The sequence below is a fragment of the Haliotis cracherodii genome, unplaced genomic scaffold, assembly GCF_022045235.1.
Source record: "Haliotis cracherodii isolate W230 unplaced genomic scaffold, xgHalCrac1.p SCAF_1, whole genome shotgun sequence".
Lineage (NCBI taxonomy): Eukaryota > Metazoa > Mollusca > Gastropoda > Lepetellida > Haliotidae > Haliotis > Haliotis cracherodii.
Genome location: NW_027266264.1, coordinates 1,993,231 through 2,011,803, shown reverse-complemented (window position 1 = coordinate 2,011,803; position 18,573 = coordinate 1,993,231). Strand labels below are relative to the sequence as shown.

The 18,573-nt window shown below is 39.8% G+C and overlaps 3 protein-coding genes across 3 annotated transcripts; 1 reads left to right on the top strand and 2 right to left on the bottom strand.

The window, feature by feature from the left end:
• Positions 1-5,189: 5,189 nt before the first annotated feature.
• LOC139458791 (putative nuclease HARBI1) lies at positions 5,190-7,258 on the top strand. Its single transcript, XM_071240212.1, has 3 exons — positions 5,190-5,923; positions 6,419-6,527; positions 7,058-7,258. Exons 1-3 carry the CDS (start codon positions 5,190-5,192, stop codon positions 7,256-7,258), a joined length of 1,044 nt encoding a protein of 347 aa, XP_071096313.1.
• A 170-nt stretch (positions 7,259-7,428) lies between these two features.
• LOC139458781 (nuclear apoptosis-inducing factor 1-like) lies at positions 7,429-9,978 on the bottom strand. Its single transcript, XM_071240201.1, has 4 exons — positions 9,829-9,978; positions 8,925-9,057; positions 8,497-8,644; positions 7,429-7,743 (listed from the first exon to the last, which is right to left on the bottom strand). The coding sequence occupies exons 1-4, from the start codon at positions 9,976-9,978 to the stop codon at positions 7,545-7,547; spliced, it is 630 nt and encodes a 209-aa protein (XP_071096302.1). The 3' UTR covers positions 7,429-7,544.
• A 5,904-nt stretch (positions 9,979-15,882) lies between these two features.
• Positions 15,883-16,620, bottom strand: LOC139468775 (periaxin-like). The gene has a single exon (XM_071250943.1). It carries the CDS (start codon positions 16,618-16,620, stop codon positions 15,883-15,885), a length of 738 nt encoding a protein of 245 aa, XP_071107044.1.
• Positions 16,621-18,573: the final 1,953 nt, after the last annotated feature.

Genomic DNA, 18,573 nt, shown 5'->3' with positions numbered 1-18,573 from the left:
ACACACATGCATACATACACAAAAACACACACACATACATACATACATACATACATACATACATACATACATACATACATACATACACAGAGGTACACACGTATTGGCCGTTCCAACACACAGGGGCAATATCGGAAGGGTGTGCTGGTATGCTACTGATTGCTCTATTTGTTTGCTAGCAGTAGCGTATATGTGGAGTTATGTTTGCGACTATTACAGTGATACAACAGCGAAGACAATTGTTGACCACATTCCTCAAAACTTACAAACAGTAAAGTCTGCGCATTATTCTACAACTAAAATAAATGTGACCATTATTGACTTGAAATATTACAATTTGAATCTATCTGAGAATGTTCAGCTGCATATGTTTTTTGCACTTTTTCGAACCCTCAACCAGGTAGCCATACGTTCAGGGACTACGATGACTAATGATGGTGCTCGGGCGCATGTAACGGTGAACACGCATTTATAATGGACGCCATATTACAGCTGTGACATTCAATGTGCACAATCTGTATTCTAGGATCTAAGTTGAACATAAGCTCTGCCCGAAACAATACATTTAAAACAAAAAACTCCTCTGGAAATTGTTTTCAAAATCTGAGTTCAGATCTAAATTGCAACTCTCGACAATGTAAACATTTTGCTTCATCAAAACTGTCACTATGACGTGGAAGGAAATACCAGATGAAGCAGCTTGTTGACGTTTACATGGGCTTCCAACCGACAGCCCTGGAGCGGGACGCCACTCAGCACAACGTATTGTATATATACTCGAAGAAAGTATTTCAGAATTCATACATGTGGATTCTTAAACATTCACTACACCACTATTCTTATGTACACCACTATCCTTCACGACAAACTTAAGGAAATACTTCATCATTTAGGCCGGAAGTAGGCTTCCCCATGATATCTATTTGGCTCCACTTCTTGGTGATCTCCTTTTTTAATGCATATAAATCGAATTTTTTGCTTGGAATGTCAAAATAAAAACATGACAAATTGATCAAGAGATTTTCCTTAAAATTTCAGACATATCGATGATGGTTCTGTTGCTGTTAATTCCTTAATCTAGTCAATCACATTAGTGTCAAAAGTGAGCGAAAAAAATAATTTCATTGGATCAATAAAAAAGACAAGATCATATTTCAAACAATAATGATAGAACCATGCCTACCTGTCGGGGATTTTTTTATTTTTCCGTACAGTGAACTGGAATGACTCGTGACTTAACTTCTCCTAACTGGTAGTGTAACCGCTGACTATGGTAGTTGATTACTAGATCCGGCTTTTGATGTCTGAGCTGTGTATGTGCTCCAAGCTTGCATGGCTGAGCAACAACTGTGTACAGATGTAAATATTGTATATCGGTTTCACTGACTCATTCCCCCACTCAAATGAGGTCAAAGTAATCTTATCATTATCACTTGATAGCATGTCTAGCATAATCCTTCAAGTGAACATGGGTTCTATGTGGATATTTGGGTTATTCCTAAGTAATCCCTAATTAGATGATAATGTGATACGCTGTGATTATATCGGCTAACTTGGCGACGTGCATGTGGACCATAACATGCATTCCGTCAGAAGTGTGAAGGTACTGCCTTAGATATTCAAACTACAAAATAACAAACACCACAATGATTACGAATATAGCATGAGATTCCTCAGGTTTTGCAAATAGGTATATCTTCAATTTTATCTGATTACATTAATTTACTGCGCCAGAGAAGATAGCGTGGATTGATCAACCTTCGGGGGGTGGGGGGGCACGGCCAAGTTTAGAAGCTTCCAGGGCTCAATAGAAGTGAGATTCAAAATCTTTAGTCCCTGGATGATCCTATTACAGTTGACTTCCTCATCATAGTATGTAAATCGTTCTGCTATCTGGAAAGATTATGACTTTGAATGAAGGATAAACAGGCTCGGATAATGCGAGTTGATACTGAAGCTAGTGTTGCTCTTAGCAACGTCTGTTGGCATTGAGGATCTCATACTTCGTTCTTATCCTCAAAACTTTCACGAAGCCTTGTGTAAATTCAACACATGCTTCTCCCCCGACACGGCGTCTGGATAATGTTGTTTCTCACTGACTGTTGGATGTATTTTGGAATCTGAAATTTGGAATTTTATTTTTATACTTCGAATGAGATGCTGTGAAAACCCCAAAGGAGACTTTGTGAATGAATTTTCTGCTCTTTAAAGGCAACGCGTCTGATTTGTATAGATCATTGTCACATTTACCCTGTGTGCATTGGTGTCTGGTGATTTGACCAATTGTATTCCTTGACTTAACTTGAACATTGCTGATGCAGCGCTAATTAACTCGTACACGACTACCACCACCCCTACCCCCCCCCCCCCACCCCGACAACCCCCACCCCCCCCCCCCCCCACCCCCCCCCCACCCCCCCCACACACACACCTATTTGATATTGTGTTGTTTTCAAATGAAATATTTCAATGTATTCCCTACTCTGCTATAAATAACAACTGTATCAGTCACAGTCCTGCTCTTATCTTACCTCTCCCCGCTGTCTGTTCAATTATCCAAGACCATGTCAGTTATTACCTGTGCCACACATAGATCACTAACGGCATATGACATAGAAGTATGTTTCTTCATCTGTATTTATGATATCTACTGCTGGCCAGCAGTCCATCATGCATGACCCACGACGTATCATGCTTCTAGAGGTACTTGCTAAGTAAGGGAAGGCAATCTCCTTTCGGTTGTCCAATGGACTATAGATTTAACAGTGACATTTGAATGTCATCCCGATAGCTCAGTCGTGGTTTCTGAATGACGAAAGGCTGATTGCTCTGAGGAAATACCAAATGAACGTCTGTCATTCAGGCGCCTGGTGCTGTCAGATATCATTTTTTACACTCCATCATGTTATTCACTACCCCAAAAAATCATAACTAAATGAAAAATATGGATTAAATGCTGCTTCGTAACACAAAGAAGTTAAACTAAATACGTAGTTTTTTTTACGACTCTTACGTGGAGAGTGGGTCGCTGTGTACACCTCATAAACTATGGTTGTATTGCTCTCAACACTGTACAAACAATATGGCAATGTTATACACAATGAGCAAACGCTGTCGGGATTCAGCAAGATTGCATGAGGAGACAATGTTCCAAGAACAGGGTATCCCTGAATCTCATACGTCACAAATACTTGAGGCCATTTTTTCAAACTTGCGTCTGTCATTCGACACTCTCAGGAAACGAGTCATGCTACATCAACAAAATCAGTGGAGTTCTTTGAGAGGCATTTAAAAGTTGGAGTGCTAAGTAAGGATAAGATTTATGGATGAACAGCTTCTTTATTACAATTAGGAACGACGTTTCGGTGTAGATTCTAATACCGTTATCAAGCAAATTGTATTAAAGAAGTTGTTTATTCATAAATCGTATCCTTACTTAACATCAGTGGAGTAAATAGGAAGTCCGAGTCTGAATATATCCTCCGGGAATCTATTGATTGTCGTGGGGGCGACTAAAGGTGTGTTTATATTTACTGCTGATTTATATTAACGCGCCGGTCTAACATAGCTGAATATCACAGCGAAATTCAATGTTGGCAATGTGGTAGCCTAGTTGATAAAGCATTCGGTCGTCACGCCGAATGCCCGGGTTCGATTCCCCACATGGGTACAAATGGTGAAGCCATTTCTGGTGTCCCCCGTTGTGATATTGCTGGAATATTGCCAAAAGCGACTTTAAACCATACTCAGTCACTCATAAAAGAAAACAATTTTCCTTCACGAGACTGTGTTGTTTGAGTGCACTTTGAATTTCTGTGGACATTTATGGAATGCCATGTGTACAAGATGTCAATTAATATACTGGGTCCTGCCAAATGGCAGCATAACGTATTTTGAAAACGTGCCTCACATATTAACTATATCAAACATATGTAATGTCGCGTTTATTTAAACTGACGCTTCAATATTCTCTTTTCTAGATGTACATAAACATGATACGACATGCCACCCCAAGAACCTTCAACTTGTTTATTGCAAGAGATGAATAATATATTTTAGCATTGCAGTAACTGACACAGATACTATCAACCTTGTCCATACCTTAAACATCAGCATGTGCAAGTTGTACGTTAAACTTACCTTTGCTAATTAGAAACACATGTTTGACGGATGCGAACAGTATTTGACTTCTTGCTTTCAAACTACCATAGCCCCAATGGGCAGGTTTAAGATGAGGGTTTAGGTATGAAGGAATTCGGCAAAGAAAAGGCAACTTTGATCTTGTATCGGCAGGTGATGCGTCTATGTCGAACAAAGAAAGTGAATACCGACGTGAGAATATGTGTAGCAGGATGGCATGGCAGATTGCACAGTTTTAGTTGTACTTCTATTCAGGCTTGAGTATATTCTGAACAGCAGCTTCACAGTACAAGGCATGGATAGTGGTCTAACTCCCGATTACTGGTGTAATTGACTTTTCTTTCTAGAGTTGAAAGAGATACAATATGAAATAGCACATTAGAATTCATTTGCATATCAGTGACGTTATCAATGATGACAGGATTGGTGATTTCTACTTTTATTGTGTAAATGAAATATTTCGGCGCAGATGTGACTAGATAAATGTACTAGTTTCTATACCGAAACGTCGCATTGAAGGAGTAATGTTTCTATAGCACATGGCCAGAATCCCCTGGTTAGATGCCGGGTCAGATTAGGTCCCCAGTACCTCAGTATCCCGGTAACCAGTACCTCATCGTTTTCGTGGAAAAAAAACTACTAAAGTGGGTCAGGTGGTCGGTGACATGTCTAGTTGCTTTCATTGACTGGAGTGCCTGGACCAGATGATTTACCGAGCGACGTGGTGTAGCTGGCATATTGCCAACATTCATTCAGTCACTCAATGCGCCTCTGAGGAAAGTTTTTTTCTCCAGCTTTTTTTGACAACATGTTTAGACGATGTGCAAAAATCAGGGGCGGTATTCATAAAAGAACTTAAGTCTGAAAAAAACCTTAAATCTTGAAAATAACTAAGTTTTTTACCTTATCTGACTTAATTTTTAAGATTTTACTTAAGTCATATTCATGAAGCGACTTAGGCTTAAGTTTTACCAATTTCTGTCTTAAATCTTAAGACTGGGTAGGGGTAGGCTTAACTACAAGGTGTTTGACTTAAGTCAGTAAACAAAATGGCTGCCGTACCGCTAGGTCGTCGTTCGTTTCATCAAAGAAGACAAAGTCTTGTTGAATACAACGATGAGGAGTTGATACGGCGATACCGTTTAGATGGAAATGGCATTAGGTACGTAGCTAATTTAATAGCAGCTGACGTGGAGCCTGCAACCAACCGTAACCACGCACTTGACGAGGTACAAAAGACGCTGATCACATTAAGGTACTTTGCAACGGGAAAGTTTCAGTTGTGTAATGCAGATGATCAAGGTGTCACCCAGCCCACCATTTCCAGAGTTGTAAATCAGTGTATCACCAGTTTGTCATCTGAAAGGATTGTGAAACAGTTTGTCCGCTTCCCACTGCAACTCGGGGACATTAGGCGTCACCAAACAAACTTCTATCACATTGCGAACTTTCCCGGAGTTGTCGGGGTGATCGATGGAACCCACGTACAAATCCAGGCACCAACAGTAAACGAAAATGAATACGTAAACCGTCATCACTATCATAGCATAAATACGCAGATCGCTTTTGACAGCGACGACAGAGTCATTGACGTTGTTGCTCGTTGGCCGGGATCGACACACGATTCACGTATGTTGACAAACAGCGGGCTCTACCAGCTTTTCGAGCGCAATGTTCTCCCCATCGGATGTCACCTCCTCGGTGACAGTGGTTATCCCTGCAAGAAGTGGCTACTTACCCCTTTCCTAAGACCATTGCCGGGACCACAAACAAACTACAACAGGTATGTAAAGTTTCATGTTACGTTGCCGAGCGTAATCAACAACTTAGAGTGATGTCCCTTATATTTGCCTCGATTACATATTTGCCCCTCTTTTTTTATAGAGCACAAACGCAATATTTGGTCTGGATAATCGAAGCAATTACAAAAATTACAAAAACATTCTTAATAAAATACGGAATATTATTCACACCATAACCATATGTTTTTATTTCAACATCTATTATTATGTCTTTGTTAGTTGTTCTAAATGTACAAGTAATCATGTGCTGCTTTGGTAAATATGCTGAATATTGGTGGTAATTAGGAATATTTTTTTTTAAACATTACCGGTATGAATTTCCTACATAATCCGAAGTGTAAATTATTGTTTTCACATGATCAAAATTATTTCTTCAACAAGTGACATTTATCAATAAAAAGATAAATATATATTTCTTAAACCCTGTTGAAGATTAATGTTACAGGTTACACTCTGATATGTTATGTTATTTTCAGGTCACACAAAAGAACCAGGAGCACCGTTGAGAGGGCCATCGGTCAACTCAAACGCAGATTTCCTGTTCTCCATGGGGAAATCAGGTTAAAACCTGAGAAGGCTTGCAAGGTAAAAATTATGATCAACAAATGTTAATTTGTGTGCACTATTTATTTGCCACACAAATAAGTTAAACAGAACAAAAATGTAACAAGGCTAAATGACAATAAATATATAAAATAACAATTCCTAGAGAGGAAAGCAATGATTGAAAAAAGCAACAAGATTTTATTGAGTTACATAATTATTTCAAACATGGTTGTTTGAATTTATGTTAACAAATGCCATTGAGAATATGAAAAGAACAATGCAGTGGCTCATCATCTATTAAAGTTTGTACATGGACATGAACATGTTCAGATTGACTTGTATCTAAATCAAGTGAATATATAGTGAATATATATATACAGTTTGGTATTTAAGGCAATAACAGGGCAGTTGTAGATTGGTAATGACTAGGAGCAGATAAGGGAAATGATGGGGTTGTATGAACTTATTCGTTATTTACAGTAATATTTGTATGTTCAACTGAGGCCAGGTAAAAGCCTAAATGTTAAGTGTAATGATGTTAATTTATCATTAATGATTTCATATTTTAGGTGATAATAGCATGTGCTGTCCTACACAATATTTGCAAGGACAGAAATATCCCAGTTCCACCCACTGATGGGCATGATGGACTTGGCAGGCTTGATGGGCAGAATGGAGCTCAAGCAGTGACTGCTCCACCAGTAGCTGCACTCCGATACCGGGAGCACTTTGCCAATACCAACTTTCCATGTAAGATTATTTTATTTTAATTTTCAACATTTCCTCATAACAAATCCAATTTGTATCAGCAGTACATTCTTTGCAAAGTATCTTTAGTTTTTAATCATCTTAATTAGCCCTCACCCTCTTAAATATACAATATTCTAAATGCAATGTAGTGAATGTACTATTTCTCAAAAATGTTCCACAAAGGTCTTTCTACCAGAATCTGTTGTATCATAACATTGGGCTTACCGGTAGTATGTATTGTGACATTAAATATTCAAATATATAAATAATTCTTTAATGCCCAAACAACATGGATGATACTTTTAGCTAATTCAGTTTCGTGATTTTCAATTTAAGGTATTCCTTTTTCAAAGTGAGGCATTCGATTTCAAGCTTTAATTTTTGCTTCAACAGAGTTTCCACGGTTGGTGAAGTGAGGGTCCCTGTGACATCTGGCTCCTTGGAATACATGTTGGCTCCTTCTGGTTGAGGATGTGGATCTGACATGGCAGTGTCATAAATCTCCCTGAAACAGAAAATATTAAAGTTTTAATTGTAATTTTCACATAAATGTTCTTTTCAATTTCAACAAGCCTGTTGTTTTGTGTTATTATAATGAGAACATTTACATTTATAATCATATCTTAATTGTTTAAATAACAATTGACTTAATTTGTGCACAATTGAGGTGTTGATATTATAAAAAAATATACATTTATACTAAGTTTTCAAATAATAATTAGGTCCACAGCAAGTGGTTTTATAAGTTATTCTTGGTGTAACATTTATAAAAAATTTCATGTGATTACAGAACAGCAAGTTATACATATTAGGATCCCGGGAAAATGCAAATACCAAATATTAGTAGTTTCAGTTAAAGCTTTTTAGATAGATGCTAGCCTAGCTAAGGTAACATGAACCTATCTCCCAGACATACTATTCAACAAGACAAAAGTTATGTATACATGGTTTTATAGATTCAAAGCTTTTAGATAAAAACTAGCCAAAGGTAACAAGATCCCATCTCCCAGACATAATATCTAATAAGACAAAAGATAGTGTTATAGATTGCCTTGAACTATTTTAATTAAGCAAATCTGTCATCACCTATACTAGAATAACATTCAGAAAATACTTCAATTTGGACTCATTAAGGATAAGCCATATACAAGCTCGTCTATAGTGATACCATAATCCCTTTCCAAGCACCCAGTATTTATGTCAGAACAGAACCATGATAATTTTCTAACCCGAAAGGTATCTCATATCATTGATGTACCTGTCAGTAGGTGGCATCAGATCCAGCACCTGCAGCATTGTCGTGTCAATTGAACCTGGCACACCAGTTAGGGTCACGTTGTCCTGGCCTAAGATATCAATGACTGCATTGGTCACTGGGCTGATTGGTGCTGGTGCTGGTCCACCTCCTGTATAAACATTTAATTACAAACTGTAATTTTTTATATCGTTTAAAATTTTATTATATATGTTCGTTAATGGAAGGGATAAGACAATAAAATTTCTAATCATCATCATTATCTAAATGTATTTTGGAAATGATATTCTTCATACAAAAATACACAGAACATTATGATTGATAATTGATCTATTGGTAATACCGTATTTATAATGACCATTGATAGAAGAGTTGTCATGCAATAACCCTGACTTGTATACAGTATGTATGAAGGGAAGAAAAGTACTTGCCAGTTCCTTTTGTCAGTTTCCCAAATTCGGAGTACTTGTGTTTTGCCTGGCTTTTCACGTTCTTCCATTTTTTTTCCACCTCTTCCTTTGTTCTCGGGTGTGAACAAGAGGAATTGAGGGTAGCTGTAATAACCTGTAGAGTTAAGGGAAAGTAGTAAGTGTCTTACAATTGTGGAAATATGAAGATAATAAGGGGCTAAACAGTTTGTGAGGGTGCTGAGATTATATTAAAAAAGTAGTCTGATCCCAAATATATATAAAAAATATTTTTCTCAAGTTAATTTATTCAGCCGACAATTAAGATGTTAATATTTTGGATATCACTTCAAGATTTCATATTTAGCCCCAAGTCTGCTGCAAGGGCACTGTCAGTAAAAAAAACCTCAAATTGGAAATAACAAATGTCCCAGTTTATCATAGTAATAGAATATGTTATGGCAAAAGTAGAGGTGACTTAAATTCCACTGATAACAGAACCAATCACCAATAGTGATGATTTCATGCTCAGTGGTAGAATGTTGCATTAAATCTACATGCAGTGGTAAATACTAGTGAAAATATTGTTACTGAAAATCAGCAAGTTGATTACAAGTTGGACAGGTGATTTATTATGGGGGTGTGAGGTATTTGTTATACTAATATTTAAATAACGTTAGATTTAATCGATTTAAAAAAAATATTATTTCCTCCAGCAGGCTCCCTCTCCACCCCTACCCCACAACAAATTGCAAGTCCCTTAATCATGCATTTATAATCGCTTGATTGGCGTACTAATATATCTCGAATAAGTTAAATTAGTAGATGAACACTGCTAAAATATAACTTCATAAAACTCATGTCTGGTGTAAATACTACATTTGTGTACAACGACTGCCTGAGTGACTGACAACAAGTGTCACTGTACCTGCCACGCCTCTTGACGCCTCGCCGATGTCACGCCCGGACCAAACTTTCCTTCCAACACATGTACATTTGCTTTCACTAGTTCCGTCAACAGTAAAACCTCCTCTTTCGTCCAGTTAGGCTTCCTCTTCTTCATATCGGCCTCTGACATGACGTTGGCAATGTGGACAAAGTTTCGCTGTGTGTGTCGTCTGCCGTAAATAGCAACCGGGAAATCCCACCGAAAAAGACGTTCACACCTTTTTTTTAAAGAGTTCCACCGGAAGTTTAAAAATAGCCGGGATTCACCCTAGTGATCACGCGCGTACGTACTACGAAACTGACTTAGTTTTTCTTTTGAGACTTAGCTAAGTTTCGGACTTAGCATCTTTATGATTATCAACTTAAGTCTCAGACTTAGCTAAGTCAGATTTCTAAAACTTAAGTTTACACTTAAGAAAAATCTTAGTTTCTTTATGAATACCGCCCCAGGTGTTTACCGTTGTGTTTTGGTATTAATCAATTATACACTTGAAAAATCAATTTTACTCACTGCACTGCAAATTCACATAAGTTAAACTCAATTTTTTCAACAATTATGACTTCAAAGGGATTTATTATAAAATAGTAAATTGCTTTGAAAGACTATTTCTGCCAAATTGCCATATTCACATATTTCAATCTGAGATACCCAGACGGAATTTAACATGAATATCCCACTCAGTCACAGTATACTGACTCCGAGCCAGTCCTTGTTTTAGCCCCTTAATGCCAAGCGCCAGGCAGGGTAACGCCAAGTACCGTCAGTTGACGTCTTTTGGTATGACTCAGCCGGGGATCGAACCTACGACCTTCCGCTCTCGGGGCAGACGCTCTATCCACTATACCAGGGAGGCGGTCGTTTATGATATAATGTGACCACCAAGGTATTAGATTCGGAGATATTATGACGAGATACATGTATCAAGTTTGACTGCCGATTGATGCTAGATTTGACATGACAAAAGAAGTCTTCTATTGAGAGTTTCATATAACCTTTACAATGAAAACGGAAAAACTCAGTTGTAGTCATGGGGACCAACTGATTGTGATATTTAATGCGTAGGTTCATGGCGGAGCTGATTTGAAAGCTCCCAACATGTTTATGGTTGGCAAGTGGAGGGCATTTCTAAATTTGAACCATCAATGACAAAAATGAAGTCCGATGCAAATTCCCGGGTTTGACTTGTACTTGTTTGATTCTGTGTGGCAGAATACGCTGATCTTTTCGCGAACGCATGGTACCGTCACTACTAAAAAAGTCTTGTTAGAGATTTAGGAAACAGTCGAAATCGTACAATCGACTTTTCGTTCAGCAGAGATTTTTATGATTATGGAAAGGGTTTTGTCGCTTTTATTTCATTGTATTGTTCTATTGATCATGCTTGCAACCTCTTGCGTGTAGTGCTCTATGATGGAGTCATCTCTCTGTCCCCGTTCACAATATATATTGTCAACATGATCATCATCTATTTTCCTTGGATAACGTCGTCCGTGGATACCTTGTGTGAATGTCCACAGTTCCCACGTTCCGGGGGCACACTGAACACATGCATGTTGGATTCACTCGAAGTGTGTAAGTGTTCGTGTAAGGTAAATGATTTCAATGAATTCATATTATCAGTTGTTTGTTGTTTTATGAGAGTATTCTATGTGTTAAACTAGATGTTGATCTGTGAACAAACAATGCCATTTGGAAGGTGGTCAAATGTAACAAATGTTATATTTGGTAAGGATAAGAATTCATGGATAAACAACTTCTTTATTACATTTGTTTATCCATAAATTCTTATCCTTACTTAGTACTCCAACTTCTAAATGCCTATCAAAGAAGTTATATTTGGGATAACAATTTCTTAGTAAAGTACAGATTCTGTTTCCCTCTGTGTAAATTGCCACGGCTCCCATTGCCGAAAGCTATGAACACATAATGGCATTCAGAAAGTGGTCAAATGTAACAAATGTAACAAACTCTGGCAGTATGGGTTCGAATCCGGGATGGGACTCAACCCACAAAAGTACTAGAATGTGTACTTTACTAAGAAAGTGTTAACCCAAATATAACATTTGATGTTGATCTGAATCTGTAATACCACCAGTAGTGATACCTTTCCCACATCATCAACCCGTCTCCATTAACAACTCAGGTGTGCGGCTTCCCTCAATGCATCGGCCTCTGGGCCACAGCTGCTAAAGTTTGAAACACATCAAGAAAAGAAGGAATGAATATAAACATATCATGCATATTACATTCTACTTGATATTGAAACATAATAAACAAAACTCTATATGTACTAAAATGGACAGAAACCACACAGAGGTTATAAGAGAATATTAAATTCAACGACAACAGTTTGGTATATATATCATTCAAATGCAGACAATTCAATTTAATACAATACGAGCGCACGTGATCTCACACCATTATGCATACAAATGATCTCTCACACACACACACACGCACGCACGCACGCACGCACGCACGCACGCACGCACGCACTCACGCACTCACTCACTCACTCACTCACTCACTCCTGCCCAATAGATTACTTGATCATCCCCAAAGTGGAACGCTACATACAGGACAAACGATTGAAAATGGAAGAAATTGACATCCTTCAGCCTGTGGATACTGTTTGACAGTGTAGTTGCTTGACACAGTTTCACAAGAAACATGTACACGTACAGGGAAACAACTTGATTGAATAGAACAGTTCGTGGCGACCTTTTTGTGTCGAGCATCAGCGGATGATATATGTGTGACATGTACATAGCAATTAGGTGGCGCTCTCTAGGTGCCACTTCAACCAATTCAAATAGACAAGATGGCAATCGAAGGCACTGTGTTTTTGTAGCTGAAAACGCCAAGTCTCTCGGTAAGTGTAAGCATCTGATATTACTTGTGACCAGCTCTGTGGCCCTTATGGGATATGATATGTTAATAGAAACATGGAATGACATTACCTTCTCATGCACTCCATATATGGTATGTGAATAGAAACTCGGAATGACATTACCTTTTCGTGTACTCCATATATGGTGTGTGAATAGAAACATGGACTGACATTAACTTTTCGTGTACTCCATATATGGTATGTGAATAGAAACATGGAATGATATTACCTTCTCATGCACTCCATATATGGTATGTGAATAGAAACATGGAATGATATTACCTTCTCGCGCATTCCATATATGGTATGTGAATAGAAACTCGGAATGACATTGCCTTTTCGTGTACTCGACATATGGTATGTGAATGGAAACATGGAATGATATTACCTTCTCATGCACTCCATATATGGTATGTGAATAGAAACTCGGAATGACATTACCTTTTCGTGTACTCCATATATGGTATGTGAATAGAAACATGGAATGATATTACCTTTTCGTGTACTCCATATATGGTATGTGAATAGAAACTCGGAATGACATTACCTTTTCGTGTACTCCATATATGGTATGTGAATAGAAACATGGAATGATATTACCTTCTCATGCACTCCATATATGGAATGTGAATAGAAACTCGGAATGACATTACCTTTTCGTGTACTCCATATATAGTATGTGAATAGAAACATGGAATGATATTACCTTCTCACGCATTCCATATATGGTATGTGAATAGAAACTCGGAATGATATTACCTTTTCGTGTACTCCATATATGGTATGTGAATAGAAACATGGAATGATATTACCTTTTCATATATACTCTACATATGGTTGGTTTGTTTTGTTTGTTGTTTAACGTCGCACGCAGCAATGTTCCAGCTATATGACGGCGGTCTTTAAATAATCGAGTCTGGACCAGACAATCCAGTGAGTGACATCATGAGCATCGATCCACGCAATTGGGATATGATGACATGCATCAACCAAGTCAGCGAGCCTGGCCACCCGATCCCGCCTCTTACGACAAGCATAGTCGCCTTTTACGGCATGCATGGGTTGCGGTAATGTCATTGATAAGCACGAGCATGGATCTCATATCACGAGTTTGGATACCTGATCATGTGCCTAAGAACACTGACGTGAACAGGATCAAACAAAGGTATCTAGAACTGACCGCCAACAGCCTCATTATGGCGTCAGTTCACTGGCAGTAATCATCGTGATAAGCGGGATGGCAAACTTAACGTAAATGTCGAACCTCCGATAATAACGGATGTGTTCATTACAAACTCGAACTGATATTCCCTTGCAGTAGTGCCACAGCATTTAAACTAAATGGTAGGTGTCTGGCTTGTGTATAGATACCCATTACTGTGTAACGAAGTACAACAAGACAATGAACAGACGACTGGCTTCAGTTAAGAGATATACCGGATGTTGAACGTTTTGAGTCTCTTGCGCAGACACAACCAGGAGTCAACAGTCAGGGAGACACGCTCCATGGGCTGACCGTATCTTGCAGACACCAGCGTTTAAGATATGCACATGACAGTTTAAATGTAGCTTTTCAAATATTGTAGAGCTAAACTAAAGCGTCAGCGTTTTCTAGCTCATCGATTCCTATTTATTGTTGGCAGCGTGCCCATTTACCTTATTTCCGTCACAGAGCAACGTCTTTGGCTTCTGTCTATTAAATAGTGTCAGAACCGAGAGAATTTATGTATAATCACCACTTCTTCCTTAACAGTATAACGATGTCAATACAAGATGCTACTTGGCAGCTGAGACTGGTACAAAACCATAACTTTTCATTCAGTTCCAATGAATACCTCCCGATGTTTATGGCTTATCCGCCCCTAGGGAGAAGCCCTGTGTGTTTTACACTAACCGTATTTCGCCAAAACAACATTTTGTAATAACCCTTTTCAGACTCAACTAAATAAAGATATAGCGCATAGACGCGCCCTCTGAGCCCCCAGGGCCATGTTTGCTTACTTCCCGCGAACTTTAAAGATCAAACTACAAGGTTTATATATACAAAACGTATAACTGAAACACTATTCCGTTTCCCACAGACTTATCTGTGTGTTCATGTTGTTGACTCTATACTTTGATTCATGCTGTAACAATGACTGGTGATGGGAAATAGTTAACACAAATACTTGCCTTTCGTTTGATGTCTCAGTATGGCATGTATGCCTTCATTGCTGTCGGTAGGTAGAAACTCGCCCTTTATTCATACTGTTGATGTGAATTTAAATCATTTCTTCAAAGACAGTCAGTGAGTATGGTTTTACGCCGCTTTTAGCAGTATTCAGGCAATATCGCGGCAGGGGACACCAGAATGGGCTTCACACATAGTTCCATGTGAGGAATCTAACCGGGGCTTTGGCGTGACGAGCAAACGCTTTAACCACTAGGTTACCGGACCGCCCCATATTTCTCCAAAGAAGATACGTCATACTATTAGATGTATAATGTATGCTACGGTATGTATCATTGTGATGAACGTTTTTTCAAGTTTGAGTGGAGCGACACAAATATTAAGGATAACATTTAATGTGCGTTGATGGAAGACCAACACTGAGCGGTAGACGATGCCGCAATATTGATATGAGAGTTTGGTAGCTGATATAACATCTTTGTAACCTTATTCTGCATAAGAACTTATGATAAATCCCCCCTTCTCAGTCAGAGACCGCTGCATCCCTTCCTGCGCATAAATCATGGTGTGTTTCTACGATTCCTTGATCAAGTCAGCTACGAGATGACATTGACTGTGATGAGAGTGATAGACGATGAATATAACAAGGGCATGATAAGGAGTCAGCATGGAAGACTACCTCATAAATACCATCTGCTAAATATCAGTAATGCAACAATGTTCAATATGTTTGTCTCATTTTTAGGGGATAATTCCAACGGCATTTCCAGGATAATGCTGGACCATATAGTCGTTATTCCCCTAACCGGGAAGGGCGTGCATCACAATTACTGTGGAATACTCATCATGGCAAACTGGCAGCCAGCATTGTTTCAGTCAATACTGGAGTTAAGGTGGCGATATCGACCAATTCGGAAGTCTGTGTTACGGAACGGGACTGAAATGCCACAAGGTTGAGGACTGCAATATTGGATCATGTACGTCTTTGTGTCCGTTTATTATTTAGATCCCATGGCTGTACACAAGATGTTACTGGATAACTGCCTTGAATATCCGAGTCCTCCTTACTGCCGTGCCTCTCCGATTCCTCCTTACTGACGTACATTTCCGAGATCTTACTGTCGGGCATCTCCGAGACCTCACTGTCGTGCATCTCCAAATCCTCCTTACTGCCGTGCATCTCCGAGATCTTACTGTCGTGCATCTCCGAGTCCTCCTTACTGTCGTGCATCTCCGAGACCTTACTGCCGGGCATCTCCGAGACCTTACTGCAGGGCATCTCCGAGACCATACTGCCCTGCATCTCCGAGACCTTACTGTCGGGCATCTCCGAGACCTTACTGCCGGGCATCTCCGAGACCTTACTGTCGTGCATCTCCGGGACCTTACTGTCGTTCATCTCCGAGACCATACTGCCGGGCATCTCCGAGACCTTACTGCCGGGCATCTCCGAGACCTTACTGCAGGGCATCTCCGAGACCTTACTGCCGGGCATCTCCGAGACCTTACTGCCGGGCATCTCCGAGACCATACTGCCGGGCATCTCCGAGACCTTACTGTCGGGCATCTCCGAGACCTTACTGCCGGGCATCTCCGAGACCTTACTGTCGGGCATCTCCGAGACCTTACTGTCGGGCATCTCCGAGATCTTACTGCCGGGCATCTCCGAGACCTTACTGCCGGGCATCTCCGAGATCTTACTGCCGTGCATCTCCGAGACCTTACTTCAGGGCATCTCCGAGACCTTACTGTCGTGCATCTCCGAGATCTTACTGTCGTGCATCTCCGAGACCTTTTTGCCGGGCATATCCGAGACCTTACTGCCGTGCATCTCCGAGACCTTACTGTCGTGCATCTCCGAGACCTTACTGCCGGGCATCTCCGAGACCTTACTGCCGTGCATCTCCGAAACTTACTGTCGTGCATCTCCGAGTCCTCCTTACTGCCAGGCATCTCCGAGGCCTTACTGCCATGCATCTCCGAGACCTTACTGCCCTGCATCTCCGAGACCTTACTGCCCTGCATCTCCGAGACCTTACTGCCGTGCATCTCCGATAGCTGTTATTTGCCGAGTTCCACCAATAAACTGTTACAATAGTCAATAGGCCAATCTGGACAGTACAGGCATCTTAGGGTGTGAGCACTCCCCCGGGTGATCTGCTTCCAGATGGTCCTAATAACAAGAAGGTGATAACAATTCGCTTAAGTCAAATTTCCCACTTGTAAGACCAAAGATAGATTTGAATCTGGCAAGACACCAAGGTCTCTCACCTGCTTTGATTATGTGATATTAGCTGATCCTATGTGTATATTGTCCTTGTGGATTTTATCCAAATTCATGCGTCTGTCAACAAACAGAACTTCAGTTTTGTCCGCATCGAGCTTCAGCATTGACGTAGTCATTTTCCATGTCTGGATTTCCAATGTGCAGTACTCAATCTGATGTTGTATTGTCTGAATAGAGTCCAGTCGAAAACCATTCTGTCATAAGCGTTTGAATAGTGAGACTTTGTGAATTTATCTGTGATAGAAGCGCGCTGGTTCATTTAAAGTAAGAATACTACGGGGCTGAGCACGAACCCCTGGAAACCCGACAAGACAATGAGGTCTTCTCTGAGGGATATCCTGTCGACAGAACGGATTGACTCCCATCAGACAAATATGGGGAAATCCAGGAGGGAACCCAACATGAAGTGATGATCAACAGTATTGAAAGTGGCATTTAAATCCACAAGAATTAGATATGTCACTTTCCCTCCATCAACAATGCATCCAGAAGCACAATTTCGGTCGATAGTGCGGCCGGAACACTGATTGATATTTGTCCCGTATTTGTTGATTGACAAATCATCCATCACTTTCATTGTGGCTGCTTTCTCAACCAGGTGAAATAAGAGTGTCAGATTAGAAACCGGGCCGTAATTCTTCAAGGTGTTATCATCAAGATTTTTATTAGAGGTTTGACAATGGCATCTTTCAATGAACTTGCAAATATCCCAGCCATCTCTTCCTTAGACGTTTGTTAGCTATATCTGTTATTGCAGGAAGAAGGATGTACAGATGGTCGGTCCATCTCAATATGACTTGGAATAGGGTCAGTGAGTCAAATTGTCTTGTTTGATGACGAGATCAGAGATCTAGCTTCCAGATGAGAGGAGAGTTGGAACTGGAGGAGTTGGTTTCTATCAGCATGAGGTTCCTCCACAAAATTATCTTGCTCATCGAAACCTTTTTCTAATATCTTAAATCTTAGTTTCAAAGAAAGAGTTGTTATGATCGGCCAACTCTGTGGAACTGTTACCCCTCTATTCATTCTGCCTGCAGTAAAGACACTTCACTTCACGAATAATTCTGCAGACCTTATTTCGTAAAGATTAAATCGTGCCATCTACTTCTAAGCGAGATTTGCGCAAACTTTGGTGCTCGCTTTGTTGTCTGGTTTCTGCACATTCTATGACAAGGAATGATCCGGCATGAGAACTTCAACAGTGACACGGGTGAACAAAGCTTCATGATCCTGTGTGGTCACAACCCACACTAAGTAATGTCTTGATTTGTGTGGCGCTGTTGCATCATTATGCTTCAAAGAATGTCAATTAAGTCTCCTACTTGTATGATACCCTGGGTATGATGAAACTAATCTTGAGAGATCATCATGTTAATC